Here is a 21,732-nt window from a genome sequence, read left to right on the forward strand (position 1 = left end):
AACAGCACATTCACAAGTGGCTTGATAGGAAGAGACACATTTGCCTCAAACACTATCAAGAGCTCCCAGCACTGCGGGGCAGAACAGCTTCAGCAAAAGGACGTTTCTCTCCCTCGCTCTGTGTCCGGGGCTCTGCCCGGCCCCTGAGCAGGTGTGAGACATGCACAGCACCCCAGTCCCCCTGGGCAGCCCCCCCGAGCAACCCAGAGCTGCACAGACAGCCCAGCAGAACACAAAGCTCTCCACATCTTCCATGAGCGCTCCCTCTGGAGCGTCCCTCCCTCGACCTCTGACCCCAGCAATCGGCCCAGCCCCGCAGACAGACACACCAGATACCTGGTAGTTGCTGTCCATGCCAGCATCCAGGAGGACGTGGACCACGGCTTTGTGACCGTTCCTGGCTGCCAAGTGCAGGGGAGTGTGTTTCTTAGTGTTGCAGCTTAAAAGGTTTGGGTGGGCGTTCAAGAGCATCTTGACAACCTCCAGCCTCCCGTAGAGCGCGGCCAGGTCCAGGGGGGTCTCAAACTTGTTGTTGCGCATGGTGGGGTCGGTGAGCTCCTCCAGCAGCACCTTCACCACCTCGGTGTGGCCGTGCTGGGCCGCGCAGTGCAGCGCCGTCTCGTTGTCGTTGTTCTGGGGGTCACAAACAGCAGCACGTCAGGGCGGGGGGAGCGGCCGCTCCACACCTCGCTCCAACATTGAAGTTTAAATGCAAAAACAAGACACAGTAGCAGTGGGGAAGCAGAAAGCCCAGTCTGAATCAGCCTGGAGCAATGTCTCACCATCTACCTGGCCATTTACCAAGCACAGACATCCCCTCACGAGCTCATCAACCTGCCCACCCAGCCACAGCTTCAGGAACATCCAGAACAATGGGCTAAAGCTGTGGGAAAGAGGGGCTACAGCTGGACCAGCCTCCTCTCCAAGCACTGGGGTCAGAATCCAGGGGCCATGCTAAAGTTTAAGGAGTGTTGAGCTGCATCTGAATTCCCATTAATTCACCTGGGGAAAGCAGTCTGGTATCTGTTGGCAGCATCCCACACTTCAGGGTGCCACAAAAATAAAAGGCTGAATACATGATAGGCAACCTGCTGTGTGAATTCTATCTGCTGGAGCTTCATCGTCATAGTTTTAGATTTAAACTTCAATTGTTTCAAATTCTACTTATCCTGATTACAACAATCATTCCACCTCTGCAATTCCGGCTGTTTAGAGACGGGGTGCACCCAGTTCCATGCAGTTTGTGAACCAGAGAGCCGTGCAATTCCATCACCCCAGGAACAAGCCAGGGCTCAGATCAGCTGAGGGAAGTGATGTCCCAGCCACAAGGCAGCACCTCCGGGCTGGAAGCCAGACCCAACCAGTGTGTGCAGCAGCAGCCGGGCTAAGAACCAGCAATGCAAAGCCCAAAGACAAGCGGTGCAACACACTGCACATGCAGGTGCAAAAAAGGAACACAGCCAGAGCCTCTTCTCAAATTAAATTCTCCTCAAGTTTCTAGTTTTACTACTGTGTGTTATCCACAGAGGGATTGTGGTTTAAGCACTTCAGAAACAACTATCTGACAATTTGACCCCCAAAAAAGTTTAGTACAAAGCGTTACACACTTCAGCTTCAGCTGAGAGAATGGTGGTTGAATTTGTCATTTTAAGAACAGTCCCATTAAAATGAACAGAATGTGCTTGTCCTGCTGGAGGGCAGCAGCACCGTTTCAGAAGGGAACTGGATCCCTGCCTTCCTGCTGTGGGAGCACACACACGCCTCTGGACACGGCTCGGTGTTCGGCACCACGGCACGAACTCGCACGGCTGCACGAGCACTCGGGTCCCATTGAGGTGTTTGGTCACTCTCAGGCTCACAGGAGTCCTGCAACCCCCCACTCATTGACATCTGGCTTCTGCATCACTTCTCAGCCACAGGCAAAGCGTGAGGGAAGCAGGAGCTGGGGAGAGGCTCCGGCAGCTGCAGCTTGTATGGAAGCAAAGCGAAGGAGGCAGGAGCAGCACCAGCCACATGCAGGGGGGAAGGGGCAAAGGGGGGCAAAGCACTGCTGCAGGCACAGAAGGTCCAAGTCAAACAGGCTCTATCCTGGAGGGAGGCACATACACGTGGACAGAGGTCACTGCAGGATACAGAAGTCTGCACATAAAATATACAAGTGGAGTGAGAGGGGACAGAGTAGAGAACATCAGGGCTCACACTTGTCCGTCAGCTCACGCTGCTGCTCTTGGGCACTTACAGGGTTGGTAAATCCCATGATTCTCGTTTCACAGGGTCAGAAGAGCAGGGATCAGGGAGCCCACGACAGCCAGGCCCAGGCCCTCAGCCTGCCCTGTGGCATGAGGGGGTCTCACTGCCAGGCTTAGCAGAAAGAGTGGATGACCTCAGCCCCTCTGAGTATGGGGTTCCTGCCTCAGAGCCGGGGGGGGCACGTGCTGCTCATGCCAGGCCTGTCTTGGCTACTGGGGATTGCCTTGGCTAGGACTGTCCCCCTCTCCTCCCTCCTCAGCACAAGGACCATATCCATCAGGGGGGCTTTAAAGCATGCAGCAGCTCCAAACACCTGCCTGAGGGCTCATAAATGGGAACACATCCTTTAATAACATAATTGTTGGAGACTTCCCTCATCTTCACTGCAATTTAGTCCAATTTTCCCTAAGCAGGTCAGGGCTCTGACGCTCCAGGTGCAATCCCCAGACTTTCCTCCTGCAGTGGAGATCATTACAGCAGGTCTCTCCCTGTCCCAGACTGTGCACTGGAAACTCCTGCTATTGCCCAAGTCTTTATTGACTCCATTTTGGGAGAGCTTTGAGCAGCCAAAAATAGAGCCCTTCTAGGCAAGGGAGTTAGCTCTCTTCTCACATCACTCTCCAAGCACAAACCAGAGTGGAGCCTGAGCAGTGAGCAGGAGCACTCAGATGTACAGATTTATCGGAGATGGAAAAGGAAAATTCCATTCCAGCAGCCAGAAGGCACATGGCTTCAAATTTCAGAACTACTTAGAAAAAGAGAGCACTCAGGAGGGCCCAGGGGCTGCATTCCTGCAAGAATCCTCACATCCCCCAGCTCACAGCCAGGGGAGAGGAGCTGGGCATACACGATGCCCTTCTGCAGATCACAAATGGGACACAAGCAGGAATGGCTTTGCTTCCATATGGGCTCCACCACGGTTTCCAAGCCCTGCTAAGGAGACACCACTCACCACACACAGCCCTGCTGCTCCTCCTCATGTGCTAAAATGGAGAATCCAGAGCCCCTTAAAGTGCATCTGGCCATGCATGTCCTGCAACCCCCATCCTGCACCCTCCATCCTGCATCCCCTGCTTCCAACACACTGTGCGAAGTTCTGACTGAGCAAAGGGAGACTTGGGCAAATAAGGGAAAGTTTTCTGACCTGCAAAGATCTGAAGGGTCAAATAAACTGCCAGAGTCCACAGAGCTGCCCCTCTCTGAGTTTTCTGAGAAGCTGCTGAGCAAACACTGATCAGGAATAGTTGTGCAGGGAGACCTGATCCTGCCCAGGGCTGGGGAAAGTGGCTGCACAACCCTTTGGTCCCACTCAACCTACTTCTAAGATTGCTTTGTAGGATTTCTGTTGGTGTCTGCATGTCCAGCTGAGTCCTGCCCTAATGACAACCTGTTGTTTGGCTGCTCCAGTGCACTGAGAAAACACCAAGGTCTGTGTGACAGGTATGACTCCACACGCTCTTCACCTGGGCAGGAACTGGTGCAAAGCTGGTCAGAACTTGTGATGAACCCAATGACTGTGTATAAATCATCTCTCTCTCCTTAAAACCAAAGGAAGGGTTGCCAAAATCTTGCCTTGCTCTAGAGAGCACCTCAGCCACTGTGAACACTGAACCAAGGCTTTAAATAATGCACTTCTCCACAGTATAAAATCCAAACTAGAATACTTTGTAAACAAAAATCCATAGGAAAGGGATCTCACTGGATATTCCCCCTTCACATTCCTTCTTCATTCAACATCCCAGTGCTGGAGAGTGTAAGATTTTACTTGGTTATATTGACAACATTTCTGGAAGCTTCTTTCAGGCAACTGAACTGCTTAACTATGATGTTTCCACGGAAGACATTTGTTGGTTAAAAATTCCATCTGGATTTTTGTAAAGATCCCCAATTCAGATAAGCTTTATGGGAACATGGTTGGGTTCAGAGGGTGGGCATTGGATACTGCCTGCAAAAGGACTCTGCAAAACCACACCTAACTCCCAGCAAGTGCAGGAACTCTGGCTGTGTGTTTCTAAGGTCCTGCAATCAAACAGAAGGAAAAAAAAAAACCCAAACTTTGAGAGACAGAAATCTGCCATGGATGGCTTGATCCAAAACAAGTGACTGGAAGCAGCTGTGGTACAGTGGCTCATGGCAGAGGTGCCTCAGGACAGAGCAGCAGAGTGTCTGCCATCTCTGGCTTGCAGCTTCACTAGAAATAAAACTGAAAAAGGGTGTCTGAGAAAACACCACCAGGAACTCGATCTGTTTCCTCAACAGCTCAGGCTCAGCACATCACACGAGCCAATGTTGTGCCTTTTGTAGCTCAACAACTAAAAGCAAGAGAGGAGCAAAACAGGCCAGAGAACAGGAACAGGAAACCAGGGCTGAAGGGTCAGACAACACCACAGACTGAACATCAAAATAGAGAGACTGACGCAATAAGCAGGACATGGAGGACTTGGGAAGGGAGGCAGGAATGTCACTGCCTTCCCTTCTCCCCACCACCACCACAGGAATTAACTGTCCATTCAAATAACACACACAGCATTATGCATTTGGTAGGAGAAAAGGCATAAAAATTCACTCCAAACAGCCCACAGAGAAAATGCATCCATGGTTAAGCAGGGAAAAAAATTCCTTCTCTTTGCATTTATCAGCAACATCAGCACATGAAACAAAACCTAAAACATTTAATTGAAGTAGCATTACCTTTGGGAAGTCATCCAGCCCAATCAAGCAAACTGACCATCACCACGAGTCCTACAAGGCTAAGCAAGGAAGGAGCCCCCAGGAAAGTAAGGAAAAGCTTCCCTTTAATTATGTTTCTATAACTGCTTTGAAGAGAGAAACCCACAGTAAATAAATGGTCCCATTTTCCTTCTCCCCCAAGCAGCTGCAAAGTGAACAGGTATTATTGCACCTGGAATCACGGAGTGCAGCTTGGAGTGATGATGCAGTGAAATGCTGACAGCAAAGTACACACCTTGGCATTGATATATGGGTCAAAGGGGCCGTACTTTTTGAGTTCTTTGATCTCAAGAGCATTCTACAAAAAGGAAGAGGAAAAAGAAAAAAATGTGATAATGAAATGGGTGAGATACAGCAACAAAGCAATGGGTGACTCCAAGGGGTGGAACACCAGAACACAGCATCTTGTTCCAGTCAGAGCCACGACCAGCAAAAGCCATTCCAGCTGGGATTGCTGTAACCTGGACCCCTGTGCAGTGCATGGACAAGGCTCCAAGTACAGGCAGCACAGGCTCCTCAGCTGACTGCTCTCATTTAACAAGGTTCCTACTAAACAGACATTAATGAAACATTACCTGCAAGGATCACACTAAGCTTTGGGTCTTTTGCAAAGGTCTCCCCTCTATCTGCCCTACTCAGAGCAGAACATTTACACTCAGGGCCCTCAGGTAACTCTTATCAGATTGATTGTGAAAGGCTACCTGAACTCAAACCTCTGTAACCAGACTGAGTGCCTGCAGCTGTGCCTGGAGACATGATTAACCACAGCCCCAAACTGGAAAACTACCACCAGAAACATTAAAACACACATTCCTCATTATTCCTGCCCGACTGAGGAGTGCAGGAAATTAGATTTTTCATTCCTGCTGTTTTAGCAGCATTTGGGCCTGAGGCAGCCTGGTGCATCGAGCTACCTGTCCTAGGAAACTTCAGTGTGGCACTTGGGTCCCCATAAAGTGCAGCTGGAAGTAGGACTGGGACTCTTAAGCCTGACTATGAAGGGAGTTTGCTCCTCAGCTTCTGAAAAAGTGCACACACAGAGCAAACAAGCAGCAGAGACTCCCAGCTGCTCACCCTGGCTGTGACAATTTGCTGAACTCAAGCCACAGGTGCCTGACCTACCTGGGAATTACCTTTGGAATGAATGGTCAGGTTTAGCCTTGTCCTACTAAGGCAGGCAAATCTATTTTGGTTTACTTCTCTCCTCCTGATGCACACCTGAGTGGGTTGGGAGCTGATTCACAGGGATATCAGATGTTCCTGCCTTAGGGACAGGACAACCAGGGCCCATTGCATCTTCAAGCACCTGATTTAGGCCTGTGACTGTTTGTCAGGCTCACCCAGCAACAAGGTCAGTGACCCTGCTCAGCTGCCCTCAGAAAACGAGTTCCCTTAAACAAAACTATGAAACAAGAGAAGTATTTGGGTCTTCCAGCAGTAGCATTCCAGAGGTTCTCTGGAACTGTAGGGTCCCTCTGATGTGCACAGGACAGTTACAGAGGAGCCAGTCCTCTGGAGTGGACAGAGCTATCTCATACCCCTCTGCACCCCAGACCAAAACTATCAGCTTGACAAATGGAAGAAATCCAAGAGGCTTTTTTTCTTGCCCGATTGAGAAAATAATTCTTTAAGGTTAAGCTAGGGATTTATCTGGGGGCAAGTAGGGTTAAAATTATCTTAGAACTTACAAATTAGTGAACTGGAGCAAGTGCCAGAGACAAGCCAGGAGAGCAGCTAAGAGAGCACGGCCAAACAGAGACTAAACAAAGCTGCCTTGATTAGTTCCCAAAGGAGGGAGCCAATGGATCTTCTGCAGAACTAGAAACCTGCTCAGCTATCCAGCAACTGAAAAGAAAACTGTGGGTTAGTTTTAGAAGCCCAGAAGCAGGAGAACACTTCCTAGGTGTTGAGAAGTTCTCATATTTATGTGTCTGTCTATAAAACTTAAATACCTTTCTCATCCTACCACTAACTCAGAACTGAAAGTATTGCTTTAGGCAGTGCCCCTCTTATCCCACCAGCAAACAGGACCTTATAACCATTGCTGCTGGTTTGGGAAGGGTCAGGAGTCAGCTGAAGGAGTCTCTCTCCACGCAAGGGCAGTGATTCAATGGTACAGCAGAGAAAACCAGGCAGACCTGCTCATTCACTTTGGTGTGTGAAGGGCCTTGGTGGATGAGGAGCTTCACTATGTCGGCGTCTCCCTTCCAGGCTGCCAGGTGCAGGGGGTAGCAGCCCTTGCAGTCTGCCACATTGGTGAGGGCGTCGTTCCTCAGCAGAACTTCCACAACGTCCCTGCAGGAGAAGGGAACTTGAGTCTAAGACACTCAGTCCTTGTTTCACAGCTTACATTCTGTACTGCATGAAAAGTGAGTCTGAACAGAATATTTGAGATCCTCCTGAAATATGATTTTAAAGTGTTCCTATTAAATGCCACCCAAGGAAATAAAAAAAAAAGAGAAATAAATATTGATGAGATAAGCTCAGAAAAGATCCACGTTGCCTCCATACTAATGGAGCTGAACAGGGGCTGAAGCCCCCACAAGCCTCTGCTGCAAAGTGAATTGCATCAGCACAGTGAAGGTGAATAAAGATTTTAACTCTATTCCATTTCTCAATACCTTCAGCAGGAATGAATAACACAAGATCTACCACAGTAAAGACTGGAGTTACTTCCAAATGTGATGTGCACACAAGGCAACTCTGAGTGGTGCAGGCCTCAGTCCACCCTGGACACCAGACAGACTGCAGGGACTGTCACAGGGAGTCCCTTTCACGTGGTGTTACAGCTTCTCCAAATTGCTTTGAAATAAAAGGGTGGTTGGTTGAAAACCTCAATGTTTTGCCAAATATTTCAAGCTGTAAGATCACACTGTGCAGCAGCCAAAGCAGTGACATTCTCCATTTCCCCTGAAGATGGAGCAGTGCTGCAGCACCAGCGCTCACCAGTGCCATGGAAGTGACAAGTGAATGAACAGCACAGAACCGTGGCCTGGAAAGCACAAAACATCCATCCCTGCGAGCAAAGATCGGAGCAGGACTCACTTGTGGCCGTTGAGAGCAGCGTGGTGCAGCGGGGTGTATCCAGTGCTGTCAACACAGTTCACGTTGGGCCCTCTCCAGATGCTGCAACACAGAAAACAGACAGGGAACAGTTAGGCAAACACCAAACAGGGACAAGGCAAGGACAGGGTCAGCAGAGCTCTCACACTACGGTGGGTATCTGGGCAGCTGTGGTCAGGAGCAGTCACGTGGAGCACAGAGTCGAGCTGAGGGGTCAGTGCCACAGCACAGGGACTCACTCCTCTGCTTTACCAGACCCTCGTGGTTTCCAGTCAGAGCTCCCACTCCCACACATCCTTCAGCCATACTTGTGCTTGCCAAAAAGCATCTTCAGAGGAACATTTGTCTATTAGAGTGAACCACAAGAGACCGCAAACCATCGATGCACTGCTAATTCACACCCCGCTGAAGAATTCCAGTGGCTCTGGGAAACTCTCTTCCCTCCATGGCAAGAGTCACAAGCGGGGGCTGTAAGTCAAAGACTGTGGGATACAGAGCCTGCTCTTGGTCAGCAGTGTGATTCCACACCAACTTTTCACTGTCCCAAAATCACTTCCATCTGTCAGCTGCTGGCAGTCTGTACAAAAGAGTAGGTGGTCTCCCAGCACTTCTGAGAGCATTCACTTCCCTCCCTTGTTCAAAAGTCAAGCACCATGGATTTAAGAATTAATCCTGCCAAGAATTATTCTTCCCCCCTGTGGTGGTTTCACTCTAGGCCTTCCTGGAGACCAACTTGTAGCCAGGAAGGAACTAGAAAAGTGATCACGGAAGTATTCCATGCTATTCCTTTACGTAACTTGAGGTATAAATAAAGCCAGCGGGAGGGATCTCGCTCTCTTCCTCTCCGGTGAGGTTCGAGAACGGTGGATCCCTGTTTCGGTCGGGCTTATCTGGAGCCGAGGCCTATAGTGACTGCCGTTATCTGCCGCGCGTGAGGGGAGAGCCGAGGACCGTGTCTGGTCATCCTGCCTGTTCGAAGGGAAGTGGTGAGATTTTTGCTAGTTTGCCTTCGGCTGGCCGTTTGACTTGTTCGGTCCTCGCCCCTTTTTGTCCTTCTCCCTTTCCCCCCCTTCCCCCCCCCCGGTGTGTGGTATTCTCCTTTTGTGTATCTGTCTCATATGTAAAGCATATACATATATATATATATATATATATTTTGCTATAGCTTTGGCTGCTTGGTTTTTTTTCTTTCCCTTTTTCCCTCTCTGGGAGGCGGGTTCTTGTTGTCGAGTTTCGGGGGACTTGGCGGGAAGCCAGCTCGAAACTTGTACAACATTTTTGGTAGCAGAGGATGGTTGTTTTGGTTAAGTTTGGCTTGTTTTGATAAACATTTTCCGGGAAGACAGCCAAGCTCGGTGTTGTTTTGCAAACCAATCTATTGTTTTGGGAACAGGTCTGGGAACACTGCCAGAGTCTGGGAAAGCAGCCAAGGAAACTTTGTTTATATAAACAAAAGTTTGTTTTGGGATCAGGAAGAAATAATAACAAAAAACAATGGCTATTTCATTAATTTGTCTTATAATTCTAGCCATCTTTACACCTGTGCTAGGCTACTCTATAGGGAGACGTCCAGATCTTGAGGATGGATGGAACGAATTGCTTCCGTTCTTTAATTTTGACATCGAAGGTTTGGTAAAGGAGATCCCCATGGTTAAAATCGGCTCTAATTACTATATAAATCTTATTGCAACAGTACTGTCATTGATAAAGGTACTGGAAGTGCTCCTTAAACTTGGAAGAATGGGGTTCCGTTGCTTTCCCTCTTGTAGGAAAGATCACACCTCAAAGGGACTCGCTGGAACTTTGGAAAGGGCTGCAGACAGGCCAGTCCCCGGGTGGCATGGAGCTTGGGGAGATTTCGGTAGATTAGTAGGACATGTGTCACCCCCCATTAATTGGGAGTTCACACCAGAACAAATGTTTGATTCTGGTGAGATGGCCCACTGTTTGGCAGAAGGGTGTTTTTCCTACAAAGATCCGAATATGCAATTCTCTGCTTTGTGCTGGGGCCTGGCTAATGCTTATCGAGCTGCCATAGACCACCTCCAGAGGGTTAAGGTCGACACAGAGACCCAAACCACGCCACTTGAAACCAGTGATGTCCCTATTAGGTCCACAGAAGTTGGAGTCCAAGCACAACTTGAAGTCAATACCATCTCTACTAAGTCCACTAGGACCGGGACTCAAGCTAAGAACCGGAAGGTCATCATTGCCCCTGTGAAGAAGAAGAAGACGTGGGTAAGGGAGATCAAGGAACTTACGGACCCATCTCCGCAACCAGAATGCACAGAAGAAAGAGAAGAAGAAGAAGAAGAAGAAGGAACAGAGGATGTAGTGAACGAAGGAGCGGCAGCAATTGGAGAAGGAGCAACAGCAAGTGATGAAGGCGCGACTGCGAGAGAGGAAGAAGTGGTTGTGACTGAGGAAGGAGCGATTAGAAGAGAAGAAGCAGTTACCAGAGAGGAAGAAACGGCTACACGGGAAGGAGCACGTCCAAAAGAACTAGGGGCACGCCCAAAGGAATACAGAATAGCATCAAGAGAAAAGAAAGCAACAGTACAAACGGTCGGTGGTATATTGTCGCTTGATGATTTATATCCTGACTACACATTCAGTATTACAAAAGACGCAAAGAAGGAGCCAAAGCATCCCCCTCAATTGGAGGGGGAATTATCCCTACCCCTCCAGACCCAACCTTCTCTTGGAGGTATGAATGATTGGAGGAGAAGGCCCTTATCTCAGCACGCGGAAGATTACTCACTACCTCCACCCGCGGGGTATCGCGAACGACACAGGAGTCCATCCCCATGGCGTGAATGGCATAGAAGTCCATCTCCACGGCGTGAACGACGCAGAAGTCCATCTCTGCGGCGCGAGCGGCGTAGGAGTCCATCCCCACGGTATGAACGACGTAGAAGTCCATCTCCGCGGCGTGAACGGCGTAGGAGTCCATCCCCACAGTATGAACGGCGTAGAAATCCATCTCCGCGGCGTGAACAATATAGAAGCTTATCCCCACAGTACGCCCAGTCTCCACCTCCACATGAGAGATATAGGGAGGAAGTGGGAGCAGTCCCACGTAGGAGTGGAAGAGTAAAGAGAGAGGTGGAAAAGATTCTTCGTGGGAGAGATGGACAAGAAATAATGCGAGAAAGCGAAATTACACAATCACTGACCACAAGAGAGCTTCGAGATTTACGGAGAGATTATATGCGCTTGCCTGGTGAAGAAGTCCTCACCTGGCTGGTGCGATGCTGGGACAAAGGAGCTGATAGTCATGTAATTGAAGGTGATGAAGCACGACAATTGGGATCCATTGCTCGAGACCCTGTGATAGAGCAAGAAATGGGGAGGGAGAAAATGGCGTCCAGCCTTTGGCTCCGAATCCTCCACGCGGTGAGAGTGAAATACCCATTTAAGGAGTCCCTGAAGAGTTCTTCAAGAAGGTGGAGGACTGCAGAAGAAGGCATCCAATACCTACGGGAATTGGCCATGCTGGAGATCATCTATTCTGATCCAGATTATTATGACATCCAAGTTCCTGAGAATGTTCCATGCACGCAACCAATGTGGAAAAAGGTAATTCAAGGTGCCCCCAAACCATATATTTCCTGCTTGATATCCGTATATAATCCAAAGATGGAGGAACCAAGCGTGGACGCTATGTGTGCTTGGATAAGAACCATAGAGGAAAATATGGAAGACTCCTTCAATTCCCTCTACCGACGCACCTACGATAGGGAAAGAATGGAGAGAGATTATGAATGTTCCAGATATGAGGACGACCTTAGAGACAGAGAGGACAGAAGGTATAGAGATTACCAAGAAAGGCCAATGGGAAGATCACGGTGGAACCGACAAAGACGACCTCAGCCTAGACCTCGATCCTGGTCTCGATCTCGCTCACGGTCCCTGTCATTCACACGTCGAAGGAAAGAGAACTCTAAGCGTTGGTCACGTAACCAACTATGGGCATACCTTCGTAGTAAAGGAGAAAACATGAAGAAGTGGGATGGTGAACCCACTTCTAAGCTTGAAGCTAGAGTGAGGGAGTTGAAGCGAAAGAAGACTGACAAGAAAGTTGTCTATGTAGTAGACGGAGATTTCTTAAAAGAGAAACTGCGATCACCGAAACACGAGAAGATGGAGGTCCACTTCGACAACGGCAAAAAGTCTAAGAAGTCAAAGTCAAGCTCTGACGACGAATGCTCTGATCAAGACCAGTAGAGGGGCCCTGCCTTCTGCCAGGAGAAGGAGAGGGACCAAGAAGATAACCGAGTTTACTGGGCTGTGTGGGTTCGATGGCCTGGCACATCGGATCCTCAGAGATACCAGGCCTTGATAGATACTGGAGCCCAGTGTACTGTAATGCCTTCAGAGTGTAAGAGTACCGAGACTGTTACTATTTCTGGAGTGACCGGAGGGTCTCAAGAATTGTCAGTAGTAGAGGCAGACATGAGCTTGACGGGAGACCAATGGGAAAAGCGTCCCATTGTGACGGGGCCAGAAGCCCCTTGCATCCTTGGTATGGACTACCTAAGAAGAGGATACTTCAAGGACCCGAAAGGGTACCGGTGGGCTTTTGGTATAGCCTCGGTGATTGAAGAGGAGTCCAAGCAGTTGTCTGCCCTTCCTGGCCTCTCAGAAGACCCTTCCATTGTAGGATTACTGCGAGTTAAAGATCAAGAAGTGCCAATAGCCACAACAACTGTACACAGACGACAGTATCGGACAAACCGAGATGCTGTGATCCCTATCCACAAAATGATCCGAAAGTTGGAGAGCCAAGGGGTGGTCAGCAGAACCCATTCACCCTTCAACAGCCCCATCTGGCCTGTGCGTAAATCCGATGGAGAGTGGAGACTGACTGTGGACTATCGTGGCTTAAATGAAGTTACGCCACCGTTGAGTGCTGCCGTGCCAGATATGTTGGAGCTCCAATACGAGTTGGAGTCCAAGACAGCAAAGTGGTACGCCACCATCGACATAGCCAACGCGTTTTTCTCCATTCCTTTAGCGGCAGAGTGCAGGCCACAGTTTGCTTTCACCTGGAGGGGCGTTCAATACACCTGGAATCGACTGCCCCAGGGGTGGAAACACAGTCCAACCATCTGTCATGGACTGATCCAGGTCACGCTAGAGAAGGGTAAGGCTCCCGAACACATCCAGTACATCGATGACATCATTGTATGGGGGGATACAGCAGAAGAAGTTTTCAAAAAAGGACAGACGATCATCCAGATTCTCCTCAAGGCCGGTTTCGCTATAAAGAAGAGCAAAGTCAAGGGACCTGCCCGAGAGATCCAATTCCTAGGGGTGAAATGGCAAGATGGACGACGTCAGATACCAACAGACATAATCAACAAGATTGTAGCAATGGCTCCCCCCACAAACAAGAAAGAAACCCAAGCTTTTCTGGGAGCAATAGGTTTCTGGAGGATGCATATCCCAGAATACAGTCAGATTGTGAGCCCTCTTTACTTTGTGACCCGTAAAAAGAACAATTTCCAGTGGGGTCCTGAGCAACAACAAGCTTTCAGGCAGATCAAGCAAGAAATTGCACATGCCGTGGCTCTTGGACCAGTTAGAACGGGACCAGATGTAAAGAACGTACTCTATTCTGCAGCTGGAGATAAAGGTCCCTCCTGGAGCCTCTGGCAAAAGGTGCCTGGCGAGACGCGAGGGCGACCACTGGGTTTCTGGAGCCGAAGCTACAGAGGTTCTGAGGCCAATTACACCCCTGTGGAAAAAGAAATCTTAGCGGCATATGAAGGTATACGAGCAGCTTCGGAGGTAATCGGTACTGAAGCACAGCTCTTCCTGGCACCCCGATTACCAGTCTTGAGTTGGATGTTCAAAGGGAAGGTGCCCCCTACGCATCATGCCACCGATGCTACGTGGAGCAAGTGGATAGCCTTGATTACGCAGCGTGTACGATTGGGAAGCTCAAATCGCCCTGGAATTCTGGAGGTTATCACAAATTGGCCTGAAGGTGGGAACTTCAGTCTGGCAGAAGAAGAAGAAGAGCCAGTGAGCCGAGCTGAAGAAGCTCCGCCATTTGATCAGCTGCCAGATGAAGAAAGGTGTTATGCCCTTTTCACTGATGGTTCTTGCCGTATTGTAGGAAGGAACCGGAAGTGGAAAGCAGCCGTTTGGAGTCCCACCCGACGAGTGGCAGAAGCTGCCGAGGGTCAAGGCGAGTCGAGTCAATTTGCAGAGCTCAAAGCCGTCCAATTGGCCCTGGACATCGCCGAACGAGAAGGATGGCCGAGACTCTACCTCTACACAGACTCGTGGATGATAGCCAATGCTCTGTGGGGATGGTTAGACCGATGGAAAAAGATGAACTGGAGGCGTGGAGGAAAACCCATCTGGGCTGCTGACTTGTGGCAGGACATCGCTGCCAGAGCGAAGAGTCTGAATGTGAGAGTCCACCATGTAGATGCCCATGTGTCCAAGAAGCGAGCTAATGAAGAACATAATAACAACAGAGAAGCTGACCGAGCTGCACAGATAGGGGTGTCACAAGTAGACCTAGACTGGCAGCAGAAGGGAGAGCTGTTTCTGGCTCGATGGGCCCATGATGCTTCCGGTCATCAGGGCCGAGATGCCACCCACAGATGGGCACGAGACCGAGGGGTGGATTTAACCATGGATATCATTTCTGAAGTTATCCATGATTGTGAGACCTGTGCCGCTATTAAGCAGGCAAAAAGACTGAAGCCCCTATGGTATGGTGGACGATGGGATAAGTATAAGTATGGAGAGGCATGGCAGGTTGATTATATCAAACTGCCACAGACTCGCCAAGGTAAGTGCTATGTACTTACCATGGTGGAAGCAACAACGGGATGGTTAGAGACTTTTTCGGTGCCCCACGCAACGGCCCGGAATACCATTCTGGGCCTTGAAAAGCAGGTCCTGTGGAGACACGGGACCCCAGAACGTATTGAGTCAGACAACGGGACTCATTTCAAAAATCAATTAGTCACCACTTGGGCGAGGGAACATGGTATCGAATGGGTGTACCACATTCCTTATCATGCACCAGCTGCTGGGAAGGTTGAGAGATATAATGGACTATTGAAGACCACTCTAAAGTCATTAGGAGAAGGAACTTATAAAAACTGGGACAAAAACTTAGCCAAGGCTACCTGGCTAGTTAACACCAGGGGTTCTGTCAATCGAGCTGGCCCTGCACAGGCAGAATCCCTTCACATTGTTGATGGAGATAAAGTTCCAGCGATCCATTTGAGGGGAATGCTAGGGAAAGCTGTTTGGGTTACCCCTGCCTCAGGCCAAGACAAACCCATTCGTGGGATTGTCTTTGCTCAAGGGCCAGGACATACGTGGTGGTTAATGAGGAAGGATGGAGTCATCCAGTGTGTGCCTCAAGGAAATTTAGCCCTGGGGAAAAACTAATTGTAGGTCCTAAGTTGTGTTTTTACAGGAAGCCAGTCACCAGATGAGAGAGAGACCTGAACTAAGCTGATGCTGGTATCCGGCGATGAAACAGCCCAGTGACGAAACAGCCATAAATCGAAACTGTAATTGTGACTGAGGAGACCAAAGATCTGGACTGAACTGACATCGGCATTGATTTTCCAACGACGAGACAACTATGCTATATATGCGCGGGATGTAGGCGAACATGAAACATAGGTGTTACGTAAAGAAATAGTATGGAATAAGGGGTGGAGAATGTGGTGGTTTCACTCTAGGCCTTCCTGGAGACCAACTTGTAGCCAGGAAGGAACTAGAAAAGTGATCACGGAAGTATTCCATGCTATTCCTTTACGTAACTTGAGGTATAAATAAAGCCAGCGGGAGGGATCTCGCTCTCTTCCTCTCCGGTGAGGTTCGAGAACGGTGGATCCCTGTTTCGGTCGGGCTTATCTGGAGCCGAGGCCTATAGTGACTGCCGTTATCTGCCGCGCGTGAGGGGAGAGCCGAGGACCGTGTCTGGTCATCCTGCCTGTTCGAAGGGAAGTGGTGAGATTTTTGCTAGTTTGCCTTCGGCTGGCCGTTTGACTTGTTCGGTCCTCGCCCCTTTTTGTCCTTCTCCCTTTCCCCCCCTTCCCCCCCCCCGGTGTGTGGTATTCTCCTTTTGTGTATCTGTCTCATATGTAAAGCATATACATATATATATATATATATATATTTTGCTATAGCTTTGGCTGCTTGGTTTTTTTTCTTTCCCTTTTTCCCTCTCTGGGAGGCGGGTTCTTGTTGTCGAGTTTCGGGGGACTTGGCGGGAAGCCAGCTCGAAACTTGTACACCCCCAACCGTGGAAGGTGTCCTGTTCACATCAGTGCAGAACAGTGTGAGTGAGGGGCTGGGGCTGCTCCCGACCTTGCTGTGAAAGGAGTGTGGTGTCTGCTGCCCCTCACCAGTGCCACCACCCTCTCCCAGAACAGGTAATGGAACTCAAACCAGTATGCTCTTACAGGTAAACTGGAACTGCTCACCTTTCCTGATGATGGCCCTCACCAGCACAACCCACCACCCGTGCGTGCTGGTGTGCTTTACACTTCATCCTTCCAGGAATCACACAGCGTTTATCACAAGCCCTGGCAATCCCCCCTGTGCCAACATAGTACTTTTTCCTGCATTGTCTTCTTTAGGGGTAAAATTTAATAGCCTCCAATCTCCAATTGAACTGGTTTCAAACCTATTAGAAGCAGACCTTTCCTGAGCAGTCCATTGTCTCCCCAGCACACAATCACTACGACCCATGTGGCTCAGAGGCTTCCTGCAATACCCATCATCACTGGGGGCTGCTAGCCAGGAACACCTCGGTGCTGCAGTGAGCAAAACCAGCAGGAAAGGCACCAAACCAGTGGGAATCTTGTGCAGACCAAGTGGAAATTCAGAAGGGAATGAAGCAACAGACTCACTCTAGAGCGTGTTCCATGGGAAATGGAAAGTCTGTCCCTGTTCCCTCTGAGTGACTCCTGATCCACAGAGCATTCTAAAAGGCTTTGCAGTCCTGAGATGGACATCAGCTCTGCTAGAGGAGAGGCAGCTAAGGGGAACCTTCATCCAAGAGGACAGGCAAGTGAGCCACAAAATCCAATTTGCAAAGGATCAGAGGCTTATCCTGAGGCATCCCGCACACCATCTCGTGCCCCGGGAGCAAACACAAGCCAACACATGCATGCAGTACACCTCCAACACCAACAACAGGGTGTGCAGGACGATGGATGGCTTAAACCACAGCCAGAAGTGAGTGCAGGAGTGCCCTGCCCCATCCAGCTGTGCTGGCCTGAAGCACAAAGGGGACTGAGTAGTGCTCAGCTCTGGTTTGTTCCTGGCAGGGGGATCCTGCACTGTGGTTGCCCAAATAATTTATTGCTGGATTTAAAGTGGCAATTAATGGTTAGAACTCAAGCCAGAAAGCCTCGTGTGCCATCTGGAGCACTTCTAACACTGCACCTGTGCTGCCCTTGCTCGTTCATAACCTGGGCAGTGCCAGAGTCCCATGGTTTTACACATTAAGCCAAGCTGTGTTTGGATGCTGAGCTCAAACTACTTCAGGTTGAACACAGGAAAAACCAGCAGCATTTAACACCAGCTTTTCTTTCAGCTGAAGTTATGAACCAAGGAAAACCAGGGTCAGTGGTGCAGTGGGCATAAAATGAGCCCTGTGCCCAAAGTGACCTGCCCAGGAGGCAGCAGGGCTGCGGACTGGAGCCAGGACATCCATCCCTGTGGGAAGACATGCGTGTCCCCACGATAAAACACTTCCATAAACTTCCTTAGAAATCTTCAGGTCAATGCTTTAGAGTTAAATGCCAAGTTTACTAAAGGAGCTCAGAGAAGGAGGAAAGCTGGAGCCCAGGGGGGAGCTGGCCCAGCAGTGAGTGCTGGGTGCTGCAGAAACCAACTGCCAAGATATAAATATATTTAAAAAAAAAATCTGCTGTGTCCTCTCCTACCCTTTGACCTTTTATTCCTGCAAATAAAGAAAGCTTTTATCAAAGAAAGGTCAAATCACCCAGAAGATCAGACTGGAAGGATCCAAGAGGAGAACTATTTATATGTGCAGACTGCAGTCAAGTACATCAGTCTCTCCCCTCCTCTTCAGCTCTGCCAGGAAGGCCAGAGTTCTCCTAAGGTATGGAAACAGGGAGCTGAGAGAAGAGGTCAAAGCCCAGAACTCTGTGTACAGAGTGACTCTGGGTTATTTCTGATTAAACAGAAAGCACAGATCCCAGTGCAGGCAGGAGACCACTGTAAATACAGGTCCTCAGTAAAGGTCTGAAGCCAATTTGACCACCATTGCTTTCTTGTTTCTCCCCCAAAATCCCCCCAAACCCCTTCACATCAAAGAGGGGTGTTGTTTTTAACTTAATGGTCTCTATCACAAACCCAACATTCTCAAAGATTACCCAGATCTCACCCCCTTTGCTGCACCAGAGCAGCATCTAATGATGCTCCTGAAGCACCTGCTCAAGGCAATTAAAACCCAATGGTGAGGACATCAGGAAAGCTCTGAAAATAGCAAAATCTGCTTCTCTGAAACTACTTCTTGCACTCAGTTTTCTCCTGCTCCACGATTCAGCAAGTGCTGTAGCCTTTAAATAAAGCTTCCTGCTTGTAAAAACTGCTGAATAAAGCACATGCTTTAGGTCACGGTCAAACCCCGAAGTTCCTTTAAACAAGACCATATTTGTCCTCTTGCTTTTCCATTTCTTTCTTCCCAACTGCAGTAACTTTACTCACAAAATCATCCCAGGCAGGGGGCTAGAGCAGGGCCAAGCCTAGAGAACAACTTGGTGTTTTCAGCTCAAATGATGACCCTTCAGGGCTGGTTTCTGATCTCACTAAGGTGGATTACGGAAGGATCAGGAACCCTCAGGGACTGGTGCCTGTGCAGAGCAGAGGCCATTGCACCTGTGTATTTGCACACCCAACATCAAAGACAAAAAGCTTGATACTGGACACAAGACACCAGTGGAGAGAGTGGCTTGGCCCAAGGTCATTAGGAAGTTTAAAGCAGTTGAGCACTGGCCCCAGATGTTTGTGGACCTTGCTCAATGCCTTAGAGACAAAGAGAGGCCTGGAGGCAGATTCCCTCAAGTCCATTACCCAGAGGCCACTACAGCAGGTCATTCACACATCCCAGCTATCCACATCCATACAACTGCTGGATTCCTGCAGTGAACACGACCCTCACTTGGCATTTCCTGCTTACAGAGGGGAACACAAACAATCAAACACTTTGGGCAAGGCCTCAGAATCAGAGAGCTGCTTATGTTTTCCTGAAGGGTGAGGAAGCCACTGCTGTTTCCACCCTGCCAATGGGAAGGGTCCAGCATGGTGGGACTCCCAACAGAGCAGGAACCCAACTCCCTGCTTGCCTCAACCACCAGATAATGCAACAGCCTTTCCAAAAATAAACAGCTGATGCAAGGCTGGAGAAGATTAAAGCAGAGTATTGCTGGGGCAAGGGAGAACGTGACTGGATCACAAGTAATACTGTCTCAGCTCCTCTTGGCAGGTTTTGGGAAAGCCCACGGAAAGCAGCCAGTCAGATCCCAGCTGCAAAGGAAGCCAAAGCTTCTGCACTCCTCAACTTCTTGGTCCAGATTTTCATTTGCTAAAAGAAAAGCAGGTGGATTTCCCTCAAAGTTAAAGGATCATGAGCTCAAATACAGGATGCCAGAATGGATGGGGGAAAACGGGGACCTTAATACAGGCAGGGAATGTGGAAGTGACCCAGCTGACATTGCACAACACCAGAGCCAGTGCAAGACCTACCCGAGGCACCCAGCGGTGAAGGCAGAGCCACTGACCAGGGACTCCAGTGAAAACCTTCAGGTTCAGTCCCACTTTGGCTGAAGGCAGAGCCATGCCTGGCCCTCTGCACAGAACCAGACCCCAAGCTTCCACTTTATCAGCTCATTCTGAGTTAAACAGTTCTGAACAATGATCACCAACAGCTCCAGCCTCGTTGCCCAACACCCACAGACAGTTCAGCCAGCATAAGGTCAACAGTGCCCTGTGAGAAACAAGCACTTCCACCAGTGGAGACACACCGTGCAGCAACCAACCCTCTGATGGCCAAATTGTCCCTTCTGCCATGGAATGGAGCAGAGTCACTCCTCGTGCTGCGGGTGGCCAGGAGCAGGAAACCTGCGCGGGTTTGCAAAGCCTGTGAAGGATCAGTTCAGGAGCTGAGAGGCAGAAGGTGAGCTCATCTGTTTCCCTCAGAACCAGCCTGCCATCTCCTACCCCTCATTTCCAGAGGGAGGTTGTTCAGGTTGGTGCAGACTATGACAATCACACATTTAACCCTGGGCTTGCAGCTCACGCTAGAAAGGAACCAGACAGGGTTGGCATCACTAATAGAAACTCGTCCATCCAAGCTAAAATCCCCACCAGGAAGAGGGCAGCCCTAGCCTTACAGATGGCTCCTGGCAGTGGAGTGCATTTATTTAATGTATGGTGGGAGGTGGCAGTGGGCTCTGTCACCCACATTACGCAGTGGGGACAGAAAGGCCAGGTCAGGCGTGCAGGGTGTGCTACATCAGAGAACCCCTCTGAGCCAGAGCAAAGAAAGAGCTGCAGGACAGGAAAAATCCAGGTCTGGTTTGAGTGCATGTGCTGCCCTTTATTCTTAAAAGCATTACAGGCACTCTGCAATCCACTCCCATTAGAGAGCATCTGCAGCTGATGACAGGCCAGGGAACAGTCCCACACAACACAGGTTCATCACAGGCCATGGCCAAATGAGCTTTGCTGGGAGAAGTGTAAAAAGTGTCAGTAGTCGAGTCAGGGAAAGCAAAGTCTCTGGGGAGGGGTCCAGGAGCTCTGGGGTCTGATGTGTGCAGGAGCATCCTCCTCTCCACACCCTGTCCAAGGGCAGCACGATAGTAGGAGAAGAGCAGGGAAAATGGGAAGGCAGCCACCCAACATGCAGATGGAAGGTTTGACAGGAAGCCCTGAAGCTGCCCTTCGAAGTGGGAAAGTGACCCCTAAGAGAGGACAGATTTGACAACATTTACCAAATGTTCACAAATCTCTCACTAGGTTTACCAAATGCCAATTTTGCAGCCCATTCTCCTCTTTTGCATCTGACTAGATGGGGTTTTGAGGAGTAGGAGCAAAAGGAATCAAAACATTCGTGCAAAAATTCAATGAACTGAGCAATGTTATGAATGTGATAAACCAGCCTGGAGCCGGCAACATCCCAGATCTGCAAACAGGAATCAGAGCACTGCTCAGGGAAGCATTCCCTGCTCTCTGTTTGCAGCTCAGCTCTGCTCCCACAGCACTGGAGAAGATGCCACTAACTGCAAGAAAATACAATACAAAAGAACTAGGTGCAGAGAAAATTAGCAGGACATGTGTAGATGGTGCAGACTTTCCCTTGGGCCTTCCCTCCATCCAGCACTCCCAGAGAAACAGAAGGAAGCTGCCTGGGCAGCCACAAATTCCTGATCAAAGCCACCAAGCAGCAAATGCTGCAGCACCGAGCTGATTACAGCTGGCAACCTTGTACTGGGCTTTCCCTCCCCCGTCTCCTTTGTGAGATGATTTAACAAGCTGCAGAATCCCACGGGACATGTCAGTCAGCCAACGGCAATGGAGCATCGTGTCTGGAGTCATACATGTCCATCTGCACCATTCCCTTCTGACAGGCACAAAGCTCTGAGCTTGGAGTAAAAATGTCACCAAAAGGAA

At 49.5% G+C, this 21,732-nt stretch overlaps 1 protein-coding gene across 5 annotated transcripts in view; it reads right to left on the minus strand.

The window, feature by feature from the left end:
* ANKS1A (ankyrin repeat and sterile alpha motif domain containing 1A) overlaps positions 1-21,732 on the minus strand; it is an 82,190-nt gene that overhangs the window by 51,184 nt on the left and 9,274 nt on the right. For 3 of the 5 annotated variants that reach the window (XM_032710799.1, XM_032710796.1, XM_032710794.1), the window contains exons 2-5: positions 8,026-8,106; positions 7,119-7,275; positions 5,216-5,278; positions 337-633 (exon numbers count right to left, since the gene is read on the minus strand). In XM_032710799.1, the coding sequence (XP_032566690.1) occupies positions 337-633; positions 5,216-5,278; positions 7,119-7,275; positions 8,026-8,106 (598 nt within the window). Of the gene's footprint in view, positions 1-336; positions 634-4,941; positions 5,064-5,215; positions 5,279-7,118; positions 7,276-8,025; positions 8,107-21,732 lie in introns of those variants that run through there. The other 2 variants (XM_032710797.1, XM_032710798.1) reach the window with 2 other exon arrangements.

This window comes from Chiroxiphia lanceolata, chromosome 25, assembly GCF_009829145.1.
Source record: "Chiroxiphia lanceolata isolate bChiLan1 chromosome 25, bChiLan1.pri, whole genome shotgun sequence".
NCBI classification, from domain to species: Eukaryota; Metazoa; Chordata; class Aves; order Passeriformes; family Pipridae; genus Chiroxiphia; species Chiroxiphia lanceolata.